Source organism: Melozone crissalis, unplaced genomic scaffold (assembly GCF_028551555.1).
Source record: "Melozone crissalis strain CALT ecotype California unplaced genomic scaffold, PUWL_Pcris_2 ptg000013l_1, whole genome shotgun sequence".
Taxonomy (NCBI): Eukaryota; Metazoa; Chordata; class Aves; order Passeriformes; family Passerellidae; genus Melozone; species Melozone crissalis.
In genome coordinates this window covers 54188870-54212951 of record NW_026535791.1, presented here as the reverse complement: position 1 = coordinate 54212951, position 24082 = coordinate 54188870, and the positions used below count along the sequence as shown (strand labels likewise).

Sequence of the window (24082 nt, the reverse complement as noted above, 5' to 3'; positions counted from 1 at the left end):
CTTTATGGTAAACAGTATCCTAGTAACAGAAGTAACTCAGAAAAAAATATTAACTTGCATTGCATTTTCAAAAAAAAAGCAAGGCTGGAGGCAAGCTTACATATATCTGATGGATATTGCCTAAAATTATGGAATTGGAAAGGTTGGAAACACCTGGCAATTAAAACATGCTAAATGTTTTTGGTTCAGAGTAAATTAAATATATTGATAGTATAAGCAAAATATTATGCATTGCTTAATCTTCTCTTCAATGGTCTCAATCAGCAAAATTCCTGGATGCAGTGGAAATTGCAAACTTTGTTTAAATGTCCTGCTGTACTAGGATCTTTCTCCTTGTGTTCTTACAAGTCATGTGATAATACAGAATATTCTGAAATAAAAACCATTAAGGTGCTGCAACTAGTTTTATACCTAATATAAAGCAGCGTAAACATTTTTAACTTAAGAAGCAAACTGCAAAAATGGAGTTTGTTAGCAGATGGAGCCCTAAAATATTTTTCATGCATAATTCAGTGCAGTTTATATGTTTGCTTGGCTGCAAAGTATTTCTGAAGATTCAAGAAGATAGAAAATGTGTCATATGCATATAACAATGTAAATTTTTTAACACTTAAATATCCACCACAGTAGAGGTGGAAGGCTGTATTTTAAATTTCATGACATTTTTTTCTAGAAGTTCAGCAGTATTCTTCAATTCAAGTCCTTTCAAAACAATCATAACTAATGTTAAAAGAACATGAAAATTGGAAAATATCTTGAGTTACTGTTAGCAAAACTCTATTATAATTGAAATATTTCACCACAGTAAAATAATTAAAGCAGCATCAAAATGACTAATATGATCTTAAAAACAAATTGTCTGACCTCTGTAATGATGACACTTTTTTTAAGTACTTCCAATGAGATATTTCTTCTCTTACTTGCAGATCATGGTAGAGACAAAAAGAATGGAAGATCCATGCCAACAAACCCCAAGGAAAAAACCAAGAAAACAAAGACGTGTATCCTTTAAATAAAGTGCTTTCAGTGAAAAATAGGCATTTGGTTGCAAAATTCTGACTATGATGATCCATTTTAAATTTCATAAATACTTTCCTACTTAAAAAACATTTCAAAGATGCAGAAGAAAGAAGTAGAAATCTACTCCCTAAAAACAGGTGTTGTGGGATTTTATTAAAAGTTTAAACAGTTTAATGTTTAAATGTTTATGCTGTTTAAACTGTATCCCGTGTCTTTTTTTTTTTTTTTTTTTGCCTAAGAAAAAAAGAAAGCACATTATTAGACATGACTAGTAAAATCTTCACACAGCCACACAAGCTAGGATTTACCCATCTTGGTTTTGTCTGTCCTGGGTAGAAATTGGGACAAACTCAGGTATCTTCATCATCTAACTTAAGTAAATCTCAGACCTAGAACTCTATTTCTACCTACAGTGGTTTCTAAATTCTTCTGTAGGCAGGGAATACAGCCTCCCTGTGTCATCTAAGTACTTTGATCCTACTTTCAGAGCACTACTGGCAGTGTGAGAATGAGGTCCTTTCTGCACACGCACAGTATTTCTAAGCCTGGGATCAAAGAAGACAGATAATACTTTCAAGCCTCCTCTCCTTGACATTTTTCTAGATGGGACGTGCAGTTAAAACAAAGCATTCCTAAGCATCTGCCTGGGTGTGAGAAGAGGATGGGCAAGGAGAAGTACGCTGTGCTTTCTGCCTTTTTTGTAGGAGTTTTGCTGCTCTGAAGCAAGGGCTGCTACTCTCACCAGGTCAGGTGTTGAGTAATGGAGACAGAAAGTGACTTCATAGCCATAAGGTATATCCCTCTCTGCTCCAGAGGCAATGTGTGTACCTTATGTGATTAGAAACACTTAATCAGTCTTGAAGTTTCATAGTAAAGCTGTCATCACAGCCCAGGTGAGTGTCCTTACCGCTAGGGAATTTTGCCCTCTTCTTAGTTTGCTGCATTTAAAATTTTTGACCATGCAGAGGCACAGTCAGAGGATGAAGAGCTTTTTTTTTCATTGACAGTCTGTACACTTTCCTACATCATGATTTCTACATTCCCCAAAAATGTATCTGGAGAGCAAAAGGAAAAACACAGGAGATAGCTTAACCATAGGTTTAATATGTGAAGATGGAGACTCTCTACATAGCCTTGAATGGAGTGCATAAAAACTGAGCATGGGCAGTATTCCTTTAGTACACATTGCTGCATCTGCTGGAGCTCTAGCATTCATTTTTGTCATTAATCCAGAAAGGGCAGAGTGCTTAGCTGCTGGGGTTGGTCTTTTGTGGCTGAATTTTCTTGAAAGATAATCAAAGAAGGTTGTGATTTGCTAGCATAAAGCTTAGTACCAGAGAGGATTTCCATTTATTTTTGGTAAATTTCATAGAGGAGAAGGATGGGGTGTGAGGCAGCTCATTTTGCAGAGTAATATGCTTTTGAAAGCTTGGTCTGCGATGACACATCTCTGAATTACTCTGTCTCTCATGGGTATCAGACAGGGAAATGTTAGGATCTAAAACTGATCCTAACAATCACGCTGAAGTTTAAACAGTCTCCAGAAGAGTGGCATTGATCAGTTACTTCCCGATGTATTGCATATGACAATGCAAGGTTGACACTTACAAACCAATCAGCACATTCTCCTACACCTGAGTATAAATATTGTCTGCTTGGCAGGAGGAGCTATAACATAAAAGATAACAATGAGGAAAAAAAAGACAAAATTCTCGCACATAGCACAAATTTCAAGTATTCTTTTTATCGTTAACAGCACAGGAAAACTATTCTTAAAGTTTGAGGATTTTTCTTCATTACTTTGTTTTTAATTTGTGAGCAAGAAAGACCACATTAACTCTCTCGCAGCCCAACTTGAGTCCATAAGGCTTTTGAGATGCTTTGTATCTAATCCTTTGTAATAAGTATTGCTACCCAGAGCAACTTTGTATCAAATTATCTTAAAATAAATGTTCCAATGAAGAGCTCTGCCTTATAATTTAAACTATTTCACAGTATTTTTCACATAAATCAGGTAAAATGTCGTATTATCTGCTTAAAAAGGCTTTATTATTGGATAAAGGTAGAACAAAAAGCATTGGAGGGTTTTTATAACTGAGCTGACCCCCACATGCTGCATTTGTTATCTTCTAATATAGCTTTATTTTCCAAGGAAAGTACCTGCAACACCATTTTCTAATAGATAAGACTAACATTAATCTACATAGGGAACCTAATATGATTAATATTAAAGGGATGTTCTTTAGGCATTCAGGAGATGCTGCATAAACATGGCAAAACCTATAATTCACATCTCCCAAGCTCAGAAATGTTTCATAACCTTGACAGAGCAATTAGAGATGCACAGATAATCAAGCCAGTCGTTATCTCACTAACCAGTATGGCACAAACTCCAGTGGGAGTCTGAAATTCAGCATCTTCCACATATATAAGAAATCTTCAGTTGCTGTGCCTTGCATTGGCACAATCCCATTGTTCTCAGTACCAAACTCACAGAATAAAATTAAGGAGGGGTGGATCTTAAGAAAAATTTGCACAATCCTTTGTTTTCTGTATGTGTGGGATTCTAAGCAGATTCTTATTAGTTTTGATGTAAATAAAAGCTACGAAGAAGAGCATGGAAAAGCCATATCTGTCAGTCTTATGTGGCAAGGTGTTTCCAGGACTCTGAATTATTTGCAGTTTTAGCAGCCTGTAAACTGGGAGTCCCTAGAGCCTGGCTCAGGTCTTCTGGTCCTCCAGCAAAAAAAATGTGTGAGACTGTTGCTGCCTTAGAGTGTCAGACTAAGATCTGTCACCTCATGTACGATGATTCAGGAGCAGTCTGTTTGATATAATTATTCAGAGGCAAGAGGTGTGGGTTCCCAACTAATTTCCACCTGACATCCTGACACAGAAGGACCCTATTGCAGAACACATGACAGTCCAGCTGGCCACATATGGGACCTCGTTCCTCCTGGTCACCTGCAGTCTCTGATAGACCCAGAGGAACCAGCAATTTCACAGAATCACAGAATATTCTTAGTTGGAAGGGACCCAGAAGGATTATCAAGTCCAGCTCTTCAGTGAATAGCCCCCACGAGGATCCAACCCTGAACTCTGGTGTTATTAGCTCTGCTCTCTAACCAGCTTAACCAGTTTAACCAGCTGACCTAATCTCAGGGTCAATTTCCAGATCTCTGTCTTTAGATTGGAGATAAGCCCCAGACACTGTTTGCTTCCCTGTGGTTCCAGTGCAGAGTTTTGCCCATGCCTTTCCTCCTGCCCACATGTCTGACCAGTGCTTGTAGTGTATATGGGCAGGGTGGCTGCCTCTTGCTCCTTACTGCATATTTTGGATGCTGCACAGGCAATGCCAGAGGAAAGGGAAATGAGAGAGAAGATGAAGAAATATGTCTTAAGCACAGAACTATTATGTTCTAATGTAAGTAAAAATTATTGTAGTAATGGATGTCAAAAACATAAATTAAAACAATTTTAATAAACATAGTTCAATAGAACATATTATTTTTGTAGCTATGCTTGCACTCTTCTTCTTTTTCCCTTTTTTCCTGTATCAAGTGATATTTTAAGTAAAATTTTTTACATTGTCCACATATCTGAATATCCAGATTTCCTATTACTACAGTGTGAAATAAATGATTGCTGGCAAGTGATGATTCTCGCTGACCTGTGAAGTATATGGAACAGATTCTCTTAGTTCTCTGCAAACTTTCAGCAGGATTTAAGCAAGCTGACACCTATTACAGCGCCTGAGTGGGCCGCCGTGGTGAGAGAGACGAGAACCTTGTTTCTTGATCAGAAGGCTGGATTTATTGATATATGATATATTATACATTATAACTATACTAATAAGAATAAAGAGAGAGGTTGCAGATGCTAGCTAGCCTAAGAATAGAAAAGAAAGAATCTAAAACAAAGTTGTGTCCAGGGACTCAGTCCCCTAGCTTGCACTGGTGATTGGCCCTTAATTATAAACATAGAAAATGAGCCAATCAAGAAACCCCTGTTGCATTCCACAGCAGCTGATAACAATTGTTTACATTCATCTTCTGGGGCCCTTTGCTTCCCAGAAGATACAGAGATCTGAAAGAAAGGATTTCTGTGGAAAAATGTCTGCGACAGACACCTCTCTCCAAAGCTCCCATTTCCCTTTTTTTTCTAACTTTTGATTTTTCTGACCATAATTGGAGGCAAGTTGGGACATCTCTATTTTTAAGAGCTGAGAACCTGTGACATCCAGTCCCTGAGGGAAAAACATTATTTATTATCCCACATAGTTTCCTGACTGCTAAAAAAGAGAGTAAATATAATTATAAAAATGGGACTTAAATCTTTCTCTGAATCCTAAGCATGTACCTTTTTTAGCCATCTATTCTTTCTCCTCCAGATCACAATCCCACTAAATAACACACAGAACCCACCTGCAAACCTCAAGTTAAGGGTATCACCTACAGCCTCATATAGGGGGATATTCTAATTCCTATTTTTCCAGCTTTTAAATTGTGTGTTCTATAGAGAAGGTACTAGAAAGTTCACCTTTACCAGCTTACTACTTTCAGCATTTTCTGTTCTTTCAGTATTCCCAGCAGTTAGAGAAATGCTGTTTTCCTCTCCTGAGCGCAGCAGAGGAGCTGAGAAATGAGTCAAATGACTTGCTCTGGGCTGTACAGGGACTCTGTCACAAATTAGGACATGATACTGTTAAACAGTACTGTTGAGGAATACACTACCCTCTGAGGCTGAACTCCCTGTTTAAAATGACATATCCTATAAACAGGCACCATGTTACAAGAACAGTGCTCATTAAATGATACATTGAAAGTCAGTTTCTAAGTATCAGAGCAGCACACTCTCCTTGAGCCTTCCTTGTTAGTAAATTGTGAAACAGGTATATGCCATCAATAACCTGCTCTTAAAAACAAAACTTTTCCTTGTTGGATCAGGCAGTGCCATTACACAAATGTTATATTGTCCTTCACATTTTATTTTGCAGATAAACAAGACTATTTTAATTGCGCTGATCTGACACACCATCTCCAGAACAGAAGGTATAGTACTGAAAGATATAATACATTTGCAATGCAAGGAAGGTTTATTTTAGGTATTAAATGAAATGGTATTAACAAAAAATACGAAAAATACTGCCCTGTTCTTCACAGAATCTTTCTTGAAGGAACAATTTTAAGAATGGATTTCAGATTTCACTGCTTATGTCAAAGTATGAAACATTGTACTAAATTATATTTTGTAAAATATTAATTTTGTGCCACAAAAAAGAAATATTTTATATTATTTACATTAAACAACATCTCAGGTATGTTTTAATTCCTTATATTTCATAATGCAAAGTTAATTCCTGTTGGACCTTAAATAAGCAGGAGGTTAGCAGAGTCAAGGAGCCTTACAAGTCAAACTTTGTGACAAAGACTACTTTGCATTTTCTGATTGATTAAGGCAAAATAGCCATTACAATCAATATGACAAGCAAACAGAAGGACTGTTCTGGCAAAGTGGCAAAGAAATAGATGGAAAAATATTTCAGGGGTGTGGATGTTTTAAGAAAGGAGATTAGAAAGATGGCATCAAAAGCCAAGGAGGGTATGAAAAAACATCATATTCAGGCAAGAAGAAATCAGAGCAGTAGCAAAGCCATCATTTTTGATATTTGATCAAGCAGCACAGAACAGCTGTTGTGCCTAGCAGAACAAAGAATTCTTGCACCTGCAAAAAGAAAGAAAAAGAAATAATAGCAACACAGCGTCTCCCTGATTAAAAAAAGTCAATGTGGGTGTCCTTGAGAATATACATTTAGTACTGTGCAAAGGTCACAGACCAGAAACTGTGGAAACCAAGTAGAACTAATGACACCAAACCCTTTGTCTGAGTTAGCACTGTATACTGAGCACATCACTTTTTTTCTTTTTTTTCCCATTTTCTTCAGGAGTACTTGTTTGAAAAGCTTTTGTGTAAGCTGTGGGAGTTGGAAGGAGCATCCCTCCACACCGTGGTGTTTCTGCACTCTGGCCACAGCTGGGCCTGAGTGCTGCCCTTTGGCTGCAAGGAGGAACATGCTGGCACCAGTGCCATGCCCCAAGGGGTTCTAGGGCCACATGGTGAGGACCAAAAATTTGGGATGTACAGATCCTGCCATGACATTGAAAGGCAGCCACTCTCATGGAAGAATATTTGTATTCAAATGAGAGGCATTTTTCTTCCTAAGGTTATGTAGTACATTCAGTGATAAATATTGGTCACAGGGCTTTGCCTCCTACAGAGAGTTTGCTGAGGGCATAATTAAGATCATGAACACAAGGTGAAACATCAAAAATAGGACTTCAAGGAATAAGTACATTTCCCAGGAGAGGCTTCTGGGTATTGTGGAGAATGAAATTTTGAATGAAACTGCAATGGAAAAATCAAATAAAGCCTAGGTTTTACAGACAGAGAAATATACCATTTATCACAATATATTTTTAAAGAAAAGGCTTCAATAGCTTACAAGAACTGGGTCACAACCTTAATGCTGGCTGACTGAAGCTACTGCATTACTATCATCACAGATCAGTTTTGCCCCAAACAGCTTTTAATACATTGTAATGTGGGAATTAACTGCTGCTTTCTGATAAGGAGCAAGTCACCTTCTATTATCAGGCATCAAATCATTTTAGTATTTTGCTGATATCTTCTTTTCATCTGCAATCTGCCAAAGAAAATAGTTTGTCTGCCTGTAGAGGGGAAAGAAAATGTGCCTGAATAAGACAGAGATAAAAATGGATACAAAAATTAGCCCTTGAGGACAGTAGATTTCCCAAGACCTTGCTGAGAACTCAGAGACAGTTATATTTGGCTTTAAGTACTCAAGCCCAAGCTTATTTTCAGAAAATGATAGATCCTATTCAGAGAGCTTAAAAGATGGCAAAGATATTTAAAGGAAGACCAAATTTTATTTATTTGTGATTACTTTCATCAGTGGAAGAATACGTATGACAAATAAGTGAAAGACAAATTTGTAGTATCATGTGAATTTGGAACTCATATATCAAGTATGGACCAAATCTTTTCTTTTATCAGTTGGAATATGATCATAAGGGTGTGCCTATATCAGGGATTGAAGGATTTATGCACAGACACACACACACACACACACACACACATATATATATATATATATATGGAGACTTGTGGTACACACTCAAGCACACAGCTGGTGCAATTCAAGTGGTGTCCTTTTGAAACAAAGGTTGCTGCCATGCAATAGGACAGCAGGGATGTTGGGGAGCATCATTTTAATACAGACACAAGGTCTTCTACTACCATAGCTCTGTGCATTTTATGGCACATTCAAAGTTAGACTGTTGGCAAGCTGTCAGTTTTTTCATATTTGTCATGGTTGTTAACAGAGATTTGTTGCAAGTCTTCTCTTAACCTATTTATCAGTTACAAATTGACTGTCACAGGAGGATCCCTCTACTATTATCTCTCTGTTTTCAATTACTCAGTGCTATGTCCTACTAATGGATAACACTTAGTAAAAAGGACAGGAAAGTGTGCATTTAGTAGTTGTGATTGACAGAACTGATCGGTAAATTCTTTGCTGTGTAAGACAAAAGCCCAGGCTGCAAATCTAGAAAATTATCTCCCATAGAAAATGCCTACAATTCTACCCATGTGTATATGAGGACAGCAACGTGTCCTTCATGCTGTGTGATAAGAGAAGGTGTGTCTTGCCTTCCCTCTCCTGGCATGTTTTCTTGACTGAAATTCTCTTCTACTGCAATACGTATTTGAAGACTGGTCCTCCATCGACACAACAAAACCCTCTGAAGGCTTGTACCCCAAGTTCAAGTCAGACACTCACACTCAGCTGGTCCAGTTTCTGAAAGGGAATTACAGCGTATTTATCCCAATTGCACCTGCAGTGAACCCCCTCCTGATTCATAGTCACAGTAACAAGACTGAAGGAGAGATGAGCAGCAGAGCTGGAGCCATGGCTTCCAGAGAAGGTTGTCCCATGACAGCTGGTTAGGAACAGCATGCAGGGATCTGGCGTGGTTGTCTACTGCTTGTTGTATGACCCTGATGACTTCGTAGAAATGGCTCTCAGTTTCTGGAGTCAGTGGCACTTTCTCCTCAGGGTCTCTGGACAGATCGAAGAGCAGCGGAGGGTCGTGTCGTGTAATGAATCCTCCATGGCAGAAGCAAACATGAGAATCATAGCAACCATTGGAGTCCTCAGGACTGAAGTTGGGAGTGAAGAAGAAGACCTTCCAGACAGATTCACCTGCAATTTACAGCCACAAAAACAGCCGGTGATAAAGTGATAAAATAACAAAATGGAAGTTCCCTGGTCTTAGGAAATTCCACCAACATGGGAAGTCAGTCTTTTGGTAAAAAGTACAGACACTCTGTAACAAAAACTGCAGTGTAGTGAAAGACTAAAACAAGACTGAGCAAAGCAAAAATAAGCAAAACATCATGATTTTCATGCTACACATATTTATGAAGCAACTATGATAATTTCATTCCCTTGGAAGAATTCTGATTAACCAAATTATAGAATACTTTAAATAACATTGAGTTTTATATAAACAGTGCTAAGAAGATTTGCAGAAATATATACTAAGTCTTCTTCAAGGCTTATTAAAATGTATTTTTGCCCCCTGACTATATTTACCCACTGCTGGGCCCTGTCTGCTTCTCATTTTGCTTATCTAAATAATTTCATTGTTACCTTTTCCCTCTCTTCCTCTCTTTGTTGTATTAACCCATTGTCTTCTGCCCCATGTTTTCATTGCAAACACCTGGATAATCATTCTATTAAATGGGATAACAGGATGACATGAAAAGGCATAATGGATGCTAATTCCTGTCTTATGCTTCTGTATGATTTTTCCAAATATAAATTATAAATAACAGTTACAGTAGCACAACTCTCAGGTGACGTTCTGCTTTGCAAAATGAGTTCTTCATTTATAGACTGGTCATTCTTAGTTTAATTTTCTGTGTACAGAAAATGGAACTGCCCATCCTTTTGTAACTTCAGTTGGTGCTTTCACTGCTTGACAATCCTAGTTATTTCTTGGAATAAGAATAGGCAAATATCAGTTGGTTCTTTCAAGAAGCACCCTCAAAGAGGTCAGTGGAGGATCAGAAAACACTTAACAAGAAAGCTGTGAACAAAAAAGTTGTTACTACTTTCCTCAAGTATCACAGAACAAATAGGAAAGGCAAAAACAGAACAGAACTTCCATCCTCCTACAGCCAATGAAGTACATAATTCTTCATAAATGGAACAAAGAATAATTATATAGAGTAAGAAAAATCTGTATCTTATTCTTAATAAAAGCAGGTTACTAAAAAACTGAGATCTATATGTCAGATTAACTGTCCACTTGAGACTATAAAAACATTGGAAAACTGTAGTCATCAGTAATTTACATTTATCAGCACCCTATTGTGATTTTTTTTATCACCTCAAGTTTTTAAATACTGAGTGAAACATCTCTTTTTGGTATTTTGTTGAATTTTGTTAAGGTCACAGAAAGCCTGTTAACCTAGTAACAGACTTTCAAAGATTTATGTGTGCTACGGTAGTTAATATTTATTAGTCAATTCATTGGTACAGCAGAGTGGAAGGCACTAGAAAATGTGGGATGGGTAGAGCAGAGATAAACTGGTATATGCCATGTAACTACATCACACTCAGCTTTTAAAGAATCAAAACAGATTTAAAGAGAAATGTTTCAGCAGACTAAAGGGTCACAGGCTGCAGTCCTAGACTATAGCATGGATTTAAAGGACAGTAGGTGACCTTAAGATTCTTTACAACTTCTTCTATTCCACAGCATTTTTCACATTAGAAGCGATTTTTCCTTTAGGAACCAATTCAATGACAGAGCCTGGGGACTACCAGTTCACTTGGTCTCCACTTAAATCAGGGTCAGATAGGTGATGGCTATTATACACATTAGACTGGGAGAAGACTCTAAATGCTTCTTGGAAGCCAGCAAAGGGGAAGGACTTTTAAAGGCTGAGTGACTTGCTGGCACAGACAATGGGACGCGGCAGGTTTAAAAAGGCTCTGGCTGCGACAGCTGCAATGGCACAGTATTACTGGGAAAAAATGAAAGGAAATTTAAAGGAAGGCAAAGCAAGATAAGGTCAGATAGCATAAGATGGCATTCCTTCATCTGCCTCCAGTAACATTTTGAAAGGTTGGTCTAGCATTAAGTCTCTTGTTTTATAGAAGTAAAATAAACAAAATCTGCCACTTAATTTTTAATTCTGCCACTTAAATTTCTTTGAACTTGTGTGCAAAACATTTCCAAGAAATAGATCTCTTGTTTGCTGAGATTTCAAATTTTTAATCTGAGAAGGCATGTAATTCTGTACTAAGCATTGGCTCAGGCTTCTCAGATATGTTTAATTGGCAAGATGGATTATAAAAACTGTCAGTTAAAAGAAATTCCAATAAGGCCACGCACATGAGAACTTTGTGGTCAAGCTGTCTTCCCACACACTGGTCTTTCATGGTACATTTGTGCGGAACGACATCGAAAAGAAAATTTTCAGCCACTTTTTTTAGTGTTGGGCATTGTAGCACCAGGTCTGCTGAAGGGCTTACAGACAGCAGTACAAAATTGGGAATTCTGAATTAATGGAAGCCAGTGCAAGCAGCCCATATAGGTAAGAAATGGGGAAAGAAAGAAACAAGGAAGTTGCACCATGATTTTTTTTTTCCCAATACAAAATAAAGACTTGTTTAGGTTTTGTTACATGCAGAGCATACAGCGTGTTTCAAAATCATGTGTTGGTTTGGGGACAAGGCATATGTGACATCATCTCGTGTCTGCGTGACACTGCTAGTGCTCTGAAGAGCTGATGGTACTTTATCAGGTAAGCAGCTACAGAATGCCACAAAACACTGAGCTCTGGGAGTGCAAAGCCTGTTCCTGTGCAATGTTTATCTGTTGCTCTGCAGCAGTGTTTCTGGAACTGCATGTTGTGCTGGAGAAGCAGCAGCAGACTTTAAACATCTCTTTTCCAAGCATGATAAAAACTAAAGCCTATCTGTCAGTGGCTGAGGAGCAGCCAGTGCAGTATACCAGGAGACATTAAGAACTGTCAGACTTCTAATCAGTAAAGCTGATGAACTGTATAAGGCATGATATTAAAAAGAGAGAGCTCTCTTCCAGTCTCTCAGCTGACATAAAATCTCATTTTGTCAGAAGGTTAACTACAAGGATCAAATTAATCTCCCAGTAATTAACGGTACCTGTGTTCTCCAAAGCATCTGGATAGTAAACCCTTGTTACATAAAGATAACTGTTAGTCTCTTCCACAGTGAAGTTAGTAGTAAAATTGTCAGGGCTTCCCCAAAGCCAAGTATATCAAGCCCCTTCTGAAACAGCAGGCAGGCTCTAAGCCTGCAGCACCCTTAAGGTCCTGCCCCAGTGCTTCACAAATAATTTCAGTTCTATTTTACTGCAATTTTCCAGTTCTCTGAGCTGTCCAGTAAGTTTGCTCTCAGAATACCTCTTTCCTTTACACGTTAAGAAAAACAAAAATTAAAGAAGTTGTACTTCTAAATAATTTCAAATTAAAAGGAGTTGTCATTATTCCAAGCAAATCTGCCATGAACATAGTTGTTCAGTGTTCAATCTCCCTAGAAGGCTCCTTTTATTATCCTTTACCCAGCTATTTATCCTCTCCTACAGACAATAGTTGCTCCAACAGACTGGTGGATGCCTTGAGATTAAATAAAAGTCTCTCAGTAAGATATATTAATATATTCAAGATGAAGTGACACACTGGATAGGGATGCCATTTCTGTTATAAAAACACCCTTCTTAATCATTGATGGCAAATGGGGATTTTCTGATAAGCAGTTCTTGACGTGCATAGAAGCTATTGTTGTCTTATTGCCTGGAGTTCATTTTCACTGCATTTAATCTATGACAGTAGCTTTATAGGTTTGCAGCTACTGTCATTTCCTTGGCTCATATTATTGTGTTGCTTCTTTCTGTAGAAGAACAAGTTAAACACGGGCTGTTCTCCACTGTACATTGGGGACCTGGTCCCTGCTTGAACTCAGATGCCTCTGAGGGGAGCCATTTGGGTGTAGCAGAGAAACATAAACTGAGACAGACTTTTCTGTGTCTCAGGTGTGCTCTGTAGCCATTGTCAACTCCCACACTCCAACTCATGCTTTTCATCATTTCTAAACAGTAGCAGATGAAAACTGAAACGTACTTGAAAATTACTTTCTTCAGATAACTCCTGTTATTAGATTGAATCCTTCCTGCTTCCTCTAAGTTCACTCAGAATTTTTAGGTTCTCTGCTAATCTTATTCATAGCAGATAACACATATATTCAGCTCTTTGATCATTTAACAATGCAGAAAAGGCTTCAGTTGTGAAATTCTTGTAGAACTATATATAGCTCTATATAGCAAAGACAACGCTATTTGGTTACTGTAATGAAATGACACATATTATTTTTATGACTATGTGCATTTCTCTAACAGCTAATAAAAATACTCAATTTGAATTTAAAATTTTGTAACTTTGCTGTTCTTACAATGAAAATTACTTATTTTTTGTATTTTTTAGATATCTGTTTTAAGTATCTGGGTAGCTTCTAGCGTTATTTTGTTGCACCTGTCAAAAGACAGCACATGGTGTCCCAGGGTAGGTGGAGAATAACTAAGGGATATTCAAAGATGCAGTGTTGGTTTACAACAATCAATTGTTGCCAGAAGAGACTTGCATAAAGAACTTGCATACAGTATTTGAGTGAACCCCATAAAAAAAACAGCAGTAGCAGTGATTTAAAAATATTTAGAAAAAATCCTACAGTGTTAAGTATCCAGTAAACCTGAAAGGATTGCACATTCTTGAATATCTAATAATCTTACTGAGCAACTGCTGCAGGAAAAATACAAGACACACTGAAACCATGCTCAGACTGCTGAAGACAGAAATCTCATGACTGAGCTCATTATCTAGAGTAAGTGCTGTGGTATGAGAAACTTCCACTGAATTCTGTTCAAAAGTCAAGATAATCTGTTGAATTGTAGTAGATCAAAAAGAATTACTTTCCTGAATTCTTCATCATCACCTTCAAAAAGAATTGATTGATCATTTGCAGTGGTTTCTTGTTGAAGAAAGTCCTAAAAGGGAAGAATCTGTGGGTATAGAAATTATGCTGCTAAAGTAGGAAGTGCTATAATGCAATGTTATGCCTCATATTGAGGTGTCTTAGGTGATAGCAACATATTGCTCTGGAAGAAAAATTCCATCTGTAGCAATTTCATGGAAATAATCCAGACACCTGCTAAAGATTTGTTTGAAGAATATTTATTTGCTGAATGGTCCATGTAATTTTCAGTTCATCTGAGCAGCAGCTGATGGCATGCTGAAGACAGAAGATAATGTTGGCACACACACACACAAAAAAGAAACCTAAACTAAACCAAACCAGAAAAAAAACACCCCAAAAAAACTTGCTCATTTTCAATCTATATAAGAAGTCCTTGAAAACAGAAAAGCCTTATTTTTTTGCTTATGAAAAAATAGTCTTGATTTTCAGGTAGACGTTTTCCATGGGAGTCAATAAGAGATTAAGAACATCCTTTCAGTAATCAATTTATCAGTTGAGAACACCCTTAGGAACAAAGCAGAAACACTTTGCCAAAGACGGAAAAACCCAAAGAGAAACCTATTCAGAATTGTGTTTTGTATTTGGATTATTTTTCCTGTCATTCAGGAATGCATTTTACTAACAGAAAATAAATTTGGTACAATAATTTCCCTCTTTCATAAGGTAGATGCAATTTTTCTGAGTGAAAAGAACAGATCTGTAAGATTCAGACAGCATTTTTTCTGATACTAATCAAACACATGGGAGAAAGATGCCATTGAAGTCCTAAGCAATTTCTGCAAATATTTTTAGTTAAGTTGGTATCAGCCAAAACCAAACCCATCCCCAAGATTTGTTTTTATAAATTATTATCTTCAGAAAGTTTTCAAAATTTGGATGTCAAAAAATAAGCTGTTGACACAGCTTTTTTTTATCATTATTATGAATGATAATGAAGTATTCAAAATAATTAACATGAAAATTACTATCATGCCTAACATTTAAGTTACCAGATATACATCTAAAACCAGAGAAATGATTGTTCAAAGTTACTTTAAAAATGAAAAGTAGAAATTTTGTAACTGCAGTTGCCTCAAATTTTTTGCTGTGTCAAAGAACACTGAATAATAATTTTCTTTACTTTAAAAAGTCAAAGAAAATGGTGAATTACTCTTCCTTACAAGTGTCTTAGCTAGTTGAATTATTTGATTTTTCTTTTATTTTTATAAAGTTACTAGGTCGCTTAGGCAAATTTTGAAAAAAAAATTGAAAATATATTAAGTTAAGCACAGATGACAACTAAGCAAAGGAGTTTCTTTTATGAGACCAAAAAAAATTGAGTTGAAGAAAGTGAACATTTGCAAGTAATTTGGTGCAAAAAATATCAGTATCAGGCAGTCTTAAATATTTAAAAAAAAACCCCACAATAGCTGAAATTTGGTTTTATTGTAAGGATGTATGTCCAGTTTAGCATCTGAAATATGAGACAGAAGTTTTTATCCCAGTGTTAGAAAATGCATGTATTTTCCAGAATATTAAACTAGTAAAAGATTACAAACAATGTTAAACCATAAATTTGCAATTTTCCCGATATTGAGCAAACAATGCAAAAACCCTTCAAAATCCTGAATTAAAAACCTTAGCATGAAAAGGACATAGCACAGGAGGTTCTCTTACAGATGATCAGCAGGGACTCTGGTAGGAATTACAAATTTGTTGCTAAGAACATTTCTAGAAGTGTATTTTCTCTTTCACATTGACATGTTTGAGGTAATGGTATTTCAGAGAAATCCAACAGTTCTTCAGTTTGGACCTTTATGCAAAAGCCAAACTTGATTTCACAGTTCCAGGAAGCAAAAATGTCTGAATTTGGAGAGTTCTAGTAAAGTAATGGGAATATTTTCTTGTTTTGGTTGAATACAAAGTGGATGTAGAAATCTCCAGCTATTCTCCAGATGACAGCAAGTAATGGAAAAATGAAAGAATCCTGACTCTCTCCTATAATTTTCAGTTTAAAAATGCATGTACACTGTCCAGTGAAAAACAGGCTTTACCCTTCAGAGGTGCAACAACCTGCTAAAATCTCCTTCCTCTGAGAATCAAGAACAGAGAAATATGTCCTGTGGATGCAGATGAGAAAAATAGGTTTTAACTGTTCCTTATAGAGGACTTAGATGGAAATACCAGCATCATTTTCACAAAAGGTTACTTAGGTCTGTCATTCAATTAATACAAAATAATTTTGGAATTTTCAGGGTTTGTTTGTTGGGTCTTTTTGGGGTTTTACTGGGGCTTTTTGGTATTTGATTTTTGGGGTTTTTTGGGGGGGCTTGTTCTTTTGTTTTTTTGGTTTATGTTGTTGTTTTTTGGGTTTTACAGGAAGTCTGGCTTGTGCCTTCCATACTGCAGCCATATTCCTGCCCCTTAGCTTGCAATGTAAAACACGATAAAGGGATGTGAAAATAAGACAAGAAGCAGAAAGGGAAAAAAAAAGTCTCCATTTCAGCTTAAATAACTATGATAATAAGTTTGTTTCATGCTCTTGCTAAGATTAGGAGTGGTGTTAGTATTTTTTAAAGGATGGTATTCAATTTGTTTTCATTCTTTTATTGGCATCTCTCTCACTCTCTCTCTCTCTCTTCCTCCCAGAATAAGTAGGGGAATGCTGGTAGAGAATGGAGCACTGCAAATCCCAGAGTATAAATAGCTCTGCCTGAGCCTAACAATAACTCTGCTGCCACCAACACAGAGCAGAGCAAAGGCAAGAAAATACTTTAACAGTATTTGTCATGCTTGTCAGGGGGAACATTTCCCTACCTAAAATTTGTGAGCAGAAACTTGTATCAGATGATTAGGTCAATTTTCTTGAGCTTGATACAAACTGTTTCCTGGGGTCTCTTCATGCTAGAAATGCTCTTCTCTCTTTTGACAGTCATGTTATTTCACACTTATCAAATAATATGTCCATAACTGTGTCACCCAAATTCAACTGCAGCTGCTCTGATACGAGGCTCAAGATAGCATATAAAAATTCTTAATGAGATAGTTTAGGTAAATGACATTTGATGCTTGTTTTGCTTCCTCCAGTGCTGTGGTTGAAACACAGAACATGAAGAAGGGATTTGGGAGATGATTTTGAGATTTTTGGAAGCTTTCCTTGATTGTGGTGCCTCCATGACATGGGGAAGATCAGGCAGAGAGAGGGGGAAAAAAACAAAGGGGGCAAACATGGAGTGAAGTTGATGCTTATAAAGCAAGTTAGGAAGCAGGGAAACAAAATATCTTCAATAATCAAGTATATCAAAAGGTTGCAATGAACTACAGCAAGAAACAGTAGTAAGTGATTAGATGTTTCATGCAGAGCAAAAAGATATTTATTTTTTATATAATCAAAAATAAAATTAGTAAAGAAAGAAACCATAAAGATCTTTGAGAAATCATCATCAACAACAAAAAAAACCAACTCCAAACCCACTTCCAAAATAGGAGGATTCTCTAGAGAGAACACTGGAAGTCAAGGAACTTGTAAGACAGAAAAACAAAAGGCAAATGGCAGAAAACCCCTCATGAGGGTCAGAGTTCATTACAGCTTCTGCAGTGTCAGAAGGGAGAGTCGCACAAGGATTGGAACAATTAAGAGGATCAAAAGAGGATTCACTGTCAGTGAGATGAGAAATAAAGAGAGCAAGATGAATAAACAGACAGGAAAAAGATGAAAAACACTGTAAAAGGACACAGTTCAGAGGGGAGAAAGGGGCTGCTCTCTGTCCATCAAAAATGTGCTGCAAGTAATGTGAAGACTCCTGAGTTCTTACTGAAGGAAAAGTGAATTTTTCCCATGTGCTACGTATTATGAATCAGATACTTGATGCTATTTAAGTCCTTCAGTGGAGAACAAACACTAATCCATTTCACACTGACACTTCAATGTTTTTCATGAATGGTAGCACTCAAATCAAGAAAAGTGGCCGGCAGCATTTGTCTTCTACTCTTGAGGAAACCTCAAGAAACAACTTGGCTGTAAACTATAGCATGAAAATGTCTAATATCAGTGAAAGATATTTCTATGTATCTATGGAAGCTTGCTACTTTTTTGCTACAAGATTTTGTGCAATTTCTTTGATAGATTACTTTGCCACTGTCTGTTGCTATTAAGACAAAGTCTGGTGACAAGGAATGAGGTTTAAATGAGACTGTGAAGTTTTTTAAAGTGATTTTGTGAAGGGACACCTATGTTTCCACAACAAGAGCTGCCCCATTACCAACACCACCTGTGTGGTGGAAAAAGTAAAAAGATTCCCAGAGAGCTGATAGCTGACAGGCAATGTAAATGACAATTTCAGTCTTGTGTTGAAAGAAAAATTGAACAAGAATAGTGAGTGGCGCTTTCTTAATTAGATTTTAAAGATATTTATCACACTGCCACTCAAGTAAGGATTTGCATTTTAATATTTTTCTGACCATTCCAGTCAGTTCTTTCATGACACTAATGAATGAATAAAATGCTGCTTTGTGTTCCAAAACCAGTTAACTCTTTGCATTTTATTGCACATTTTAATGACTATCTTATTTATCTATATATGTAGACAGGCCCTTTTTTGAATCTCTGGTGATTTAAAAGAAAAAGTTACACTAAATAAATTACCTGAGTCCAAAATTCCTAGTCAACTTCAAAAGCCTCCTATAGTATTCTTCCTGTCACTTAGCCCAATAACACTATTTTTCAGAATGTGAAAAAGCTAGCAAGGCATCTCCGCTTTTAAATTCATGTTACTAAAATAGGATTTATTGCTCATCACTTTGCTGCTACTTAGCATTCAATCTGATAATCTGGTCGCCTCACCTAATTTTGGATCACTGCAACCAACGTGCTGGTCTTTATGTAAGCTAGTTACCAGCCTATACTATCTGCTTCCTGACTTTGTTAGAGGTGTTTAGAATGAGAAGAGCTATGCTTGTTTCTCTTTTGATGAGAGCGACTTGCTGAGGTTAGCTCAGCTGTAGGCATCTACACAGTATAGCATACATGTACATCTTGTCATCACCATCCTCAGAGTTTGCTAAAAAACCAAGTCTTGATGGCACCAAAAAGCCTCACTGGCCCTGCCCAGCCCTCGGGTGGATCCTCATCTGTGCGCCCTGCCCATGGACCAGGATTCCCATTGCAGCTCAGCCCAAGGCCACCAGTCCCTGCCTGAGTGGTGTAGCAGCGCCAGTTCCCAGCCCTGTCTCTGGATGTCTCCAGGCTACAGCCTTCCTTCCAGCTCAGTCTGTGCTCTTATCTCCTCCTGCTTCTTACTGCACTCCCTGGGTAGATCCTGAATTTGACTCACCACCTTGCCAGGACTGGGGCTACTGTGGAGTCTGTTACCAGCACCCAGCTCTGCTCTTTCTGCTCAGGTGCTGGAAGACATTGCTCTGTCAGTAAAGTCCCTGTCAGTGCAGGGGTCACTCACAGTTCTGTTGGATTGACCTTCAGGATGCAGTGTCACCCACTTAGAAAGCTGTACTTGTCTCCCCAGTGTTTTCTCGTCTACCCTCAATTTTGTTTTTAAGATATCTATCTACAAGGCATTGTTGCTTATGAAAATCACAGTGTTCATCCATAGGGTGTTAAAAATTTCCTACTCTCAAGCACATGTAAAACCCATAAATATCACTGAGATGGCCAGAAAATAGAGAAGTTTGCCTTCCTTGCTGATATATGTTACTTCTGCATACTTTTTTTAAAATGAGTCTTACTTATCCTTAATGGTCATTCAACGACATTTGAAATGCAGTCACTAACTACAGCACATCTACATCAACACTGCTTATGAGATGCTGCATCTTGCTCATATAAATGTACAGTTTATATGTTCCAGCTTTTATACAGCTAAGCTAAGCTATTATACAGCTTATGTTCCAGTTGTACAAAATAGGGACAAAATCTCATTTCTGGTATTTCTGGTGAATTTTCTTTTTGTCGTCTAATTCATCTCCCTGCCACTGCACAATTGTTCTCCACAATGTATTTTCTAAGAGCTCTCCTGATGTATGGTGTCTTCTGTTGTAACTTTTGTGCTACTATCATTCATTTCCTTTATTGCAGAAGACAAAGACATTTTATTGGCATACTCCTTTCACTTGGTGTTTTATCTACTAACTTTTTCAAATACAAATCCTTCACAAACTTTTTCTGGAGTTTAAATAAGGATTTTGGGACAGATGACTGTCTCACAGTTCATTTGGTCTGCCCCATCCCTCAATTACCTTTTGCATTGTCTATTCTAAATTCCATTTCCATGCCTTTTGTAGAGTTGTGGTGCACTGAAGTGAATGTAAAAATCCCTGTGAATATGCTGATTATTAAATCTTGTTTGCCTTCAGTTCAACAAAGTAGTCCTACATTAGCTTAAAATAATAACAACTGCATGCTTAAATTTAGCAAAGTACAATGTATTCTATGACTGAAGCTGCTGTGTGCTTAAGCAAGGATCTGCATATGCTGCTCAACTTCCATCAAATCTCCTACTTCAAACAATTTATGAAAAATAATGAGTAAATTATTTTTTGGCCACCTGTGCTGTTGCTTAATAAAACAGTTGATAAAAACTGTTTTATTTCTTTGCAACACTAATATATATTATTGGATATATTGTGAGGAATTAATTTAATGTTGTCTCAAGGCCTATAGGAAGAAGCTACCTGAATCAAGTTTTACCAACCCTAACTGTCCTGTTCACTGGACAACTAACTCTGCCTTGCAGAAAAATCAGTATTCAGCTTACCTCCCTGAAGATTAAACTTATGTCTGCTGAGCAACAGCCTCTCCCTCCAAACATCCTCAGTTACTCAGCATCTCAGTGATAACATCTTGTTGCCTTTTCTTCTAATGGCTTGTACATGTATATGTGGCATACTACTTAATATAGCCAGGTAAATCCAGGTGCTTTTGACCTGTGTGATGCATGGACCTGGGTGCAGCATTTGAACAAAGACCTTCCCAGCTCCTCTTGGGTCTTCTGGAGAGATTCATCAGCATAGGATAATCCTACACAAAGCCCACAGTGCTGAGCTGGTATGTAATCAGCTCTTGAGTGAGTTCATCTCAAACTAGAAGAATGCAGCAATGGACCTCGGGAACTCCAGCCACTGTTCTTCATTCTCTGAGCTATATTTTCTTACAGATTGTTGTGTAAGAAATACAAGAGTGCTAGAACTTTAGTCAGTGTCACAAAGGGCCAGGGGTTTTGATGATACATGAGTGGCAAAAGGAATAGTGGCGGAGTTTTTTTCTCTCCAGCTTCTGTAGCACAGTAGGTAGACCGCTGCTGTGAATGAGGGGGTAGAAAATGTGATTGTTGCCTTTGGCTTGATCTTTTACTTTTTACTAACAATACAATTCAATTTTCAAGCCTCAAAGTATCTTTGAAGAGGGCATTTACCTCATAAACTCAATCTAACACCTATTATTACTTCTTGCAGCACAATGAGGTTCAAGATATGTTAAGACAATTACAAAGACAAGTTAAACAAAGAAAGCTTTATCCTTGAGCATAAAATACACCTTTTACTGGTGTAAGAGTATGTTTCCATACATTATGGTTTCCTTTAAGGACTCTAACCTCTTATTTTAAGAAGTGATATAAATAAATAGAATATAAAACTGTTTGCAGTCTGAAGTCATTCAGTCACACATTGTACCTTCTCAGAACAACTCAAAGTGCTTTTGGCACTACATGACAGATATAAATTTTATATATGCCCTTCCTCCTCACTGCAGTTAAGAGTAATGACATGATATTGTGAAATAGAAACATCTGCATACTGGTAGTTTTTTCTGGACTGTTGAATCTTACATTAAATTTTTAATTCATAGTTCTGCAAACTCAGCCTCCATCTCTCAATTTTAGCTGGTTTCTTTGTCAAAATACTCCTTATAAAATCTGTGACAATATTAATTGCAACAGGAAAGACTAGGAAATGTCTTTCTATTTTATTCACTACCCTGGCCCATTCTAAGCATTTTTATGTTGTTCTTCACAAAGCAAATAATCTTACACATATTCCTCATCCATTGCAATGGAAAAGAAAATGGATTACATTAATTATTTTCAGCTGTAAACCAGGTTTAGTTTAGTATTCAGCAGTGGTTTGCAGTAATCCTTCCTTCGTACTATAGTGCACTGCACACTGACAGGCATTTACTCCTATTTCATCTTGTGATTAATTAAAACACACTTTCTATAACATTTCCAAAGAAGTCTCTAACTAGCTGTCATTTACCCTGAACATGTCCAAGATTTAAGTCTCTCTTAAACTTTTTATTGATACCCAGAGGGAATTCCTAACTGAGGTCTTGGCACTTAGACTCTGAAGACAAAAAAAGGAACCCGAAATTCAATTAGGAATTCAGTTAGGAAGTCTACCAACCAAAATGCACTCAAGTGATAGTCAGACCAGGCAGATGAACCTGCCAAACAATTTACCTGTCATCCAGATCTTCACCCTCGCTTTGAAAGCTTTGCCTGTCCTGCTGAATCTCATAGATCTGTCTAGTTTTAACTTCAGAACTTTGGATCACTAGTCACCTATCAAATATAAAAAGACCAAAACTTTAAGCATAAAAAAGGTCATCTGCTTGCACAGCTAGCTCTGCAAGAGCAGATCAAAATTTACAGGAGGAGTAAGACACCCATATACCGACATATTACACTGCTGTACAGATGTCCAAGAATGCAGATAGTTTAAGCCTTCCTAAAGCTTCTCCTCTCCATCCCTGAGACACAACATGTGCTCACAAAGCTTTTTCAAGTATGTAGAAACTGAAATGCAAAATCTAACAATACAGCACGGCAAAAACAACTCCAAAAAACTGAGGTCAATTTGCTCTGCAAAGAGAACAAATTGCTTGAAATTAGTTAGAAACTACCAAATATCATAGGAACCGTTCTTGTGAGTCCAGGCAGAGATTGCATTGGCAGGCTCAGCCAAGCTCTTAAGTTTCACATGTTAATGGAGTAGAAATCTGTCTCTGACTTCTCCATGCCATGGCAATAACACAGACTTATCAAGCTTGAGATGTAGACATTGTCCTTGTAATCACTTGCACCCATCTTCGTTTCAAAAATACCCACTAATGGAATAATACTTTAAAACATTCTAATAATTTATACTTAATTTTCTTGATTAAGAGATAAAAATTTGTAACTTGTTCACATTTAAGCTGTGTTAAGAGAGTAATGTTGATTTTTTCATATTTTCTATCTTCGAAATACAAACACTTCCCATGGATTAAATGCTTTGAAAGATATGCATTAAAAATTATTTTCTGAAGTACAAGTGGAACTCTTTTTAGTTCCACCTGCTGTTTGCTAAACATTCAACTTCAACATTCTCTGATCTTAGTTCAGGGTTACTATTTTGGTTTGGCTTGGCTTTGCTAATTTATTTCAAAAATCAGTATGTCATCACCATTTAAAATCATTGGTAGATATTAAACACTTTCAATATGAAGACCTCAAATATTTTGGCAATATAAAAGGGGGGGTGGAGGGGAATGAGGCCTTTGATTATTATCAGGAGGCTTTGTATTATCAATTTAGTACCATGTTCCCAAACCCAGTTAAAGCATTTCTCAGCACCTTTTTCTTGATTATTATGGCCTCTTTCTAAATAGCAGTATGGTTTTCTAAGCCAGCCTTCTGTTGTCACAACACAGCCCTGGTATTTGGTGCTACTCAGCATTCTTGAAATCACCAGAACCTTTAAATGACCCAACAGCTCCACTAGAGCAGAGCTGAATGAACTGAAGCATATGAGGAAACAACCTGTACTCTTGTACAATTTTTTGTAATTCCCAGTTGCTCTTCTACCCACGGACTGATTATGTTTCCATTGACCGTGAAACTGAACTGGGACATTTGTGTTCAGTAC

The 24082-nt window shown here is 37.2% G+C and overlaps 1 protein-coding gene across 3 annotated transcripts in view; it reads right to left on the bottom strand.

Moving 5' to 3' along the window:
- Positions 1 to 5998: 5998 nt before the first annotated feature.
- The window catches only part of STS (steroid sulfatase), a 106745-nt gene continuing 88661 nt past the window's right edge, over positions 5999 to 24082 (bottom strand). For 2 of the 3 annotated variants that reach the window (XM_054271833.1, XM_054271835.1), the window contains exon 10: positions 8690 to 9304. In XM_054271833.1, coding sequence (XP_054127808.1) covers positions 8922 to 9304 — 383 coding nt within the window. In that variant the 3' untranslated portion in view covers positions 8690 to 8921. Of the gene's footprint in view, positions 6745 to 8689; positions 9305 to 24082 lie in introns of those variants that run through there. The other variant, XM_054271834.1, reaches the window with a different exon arrangement.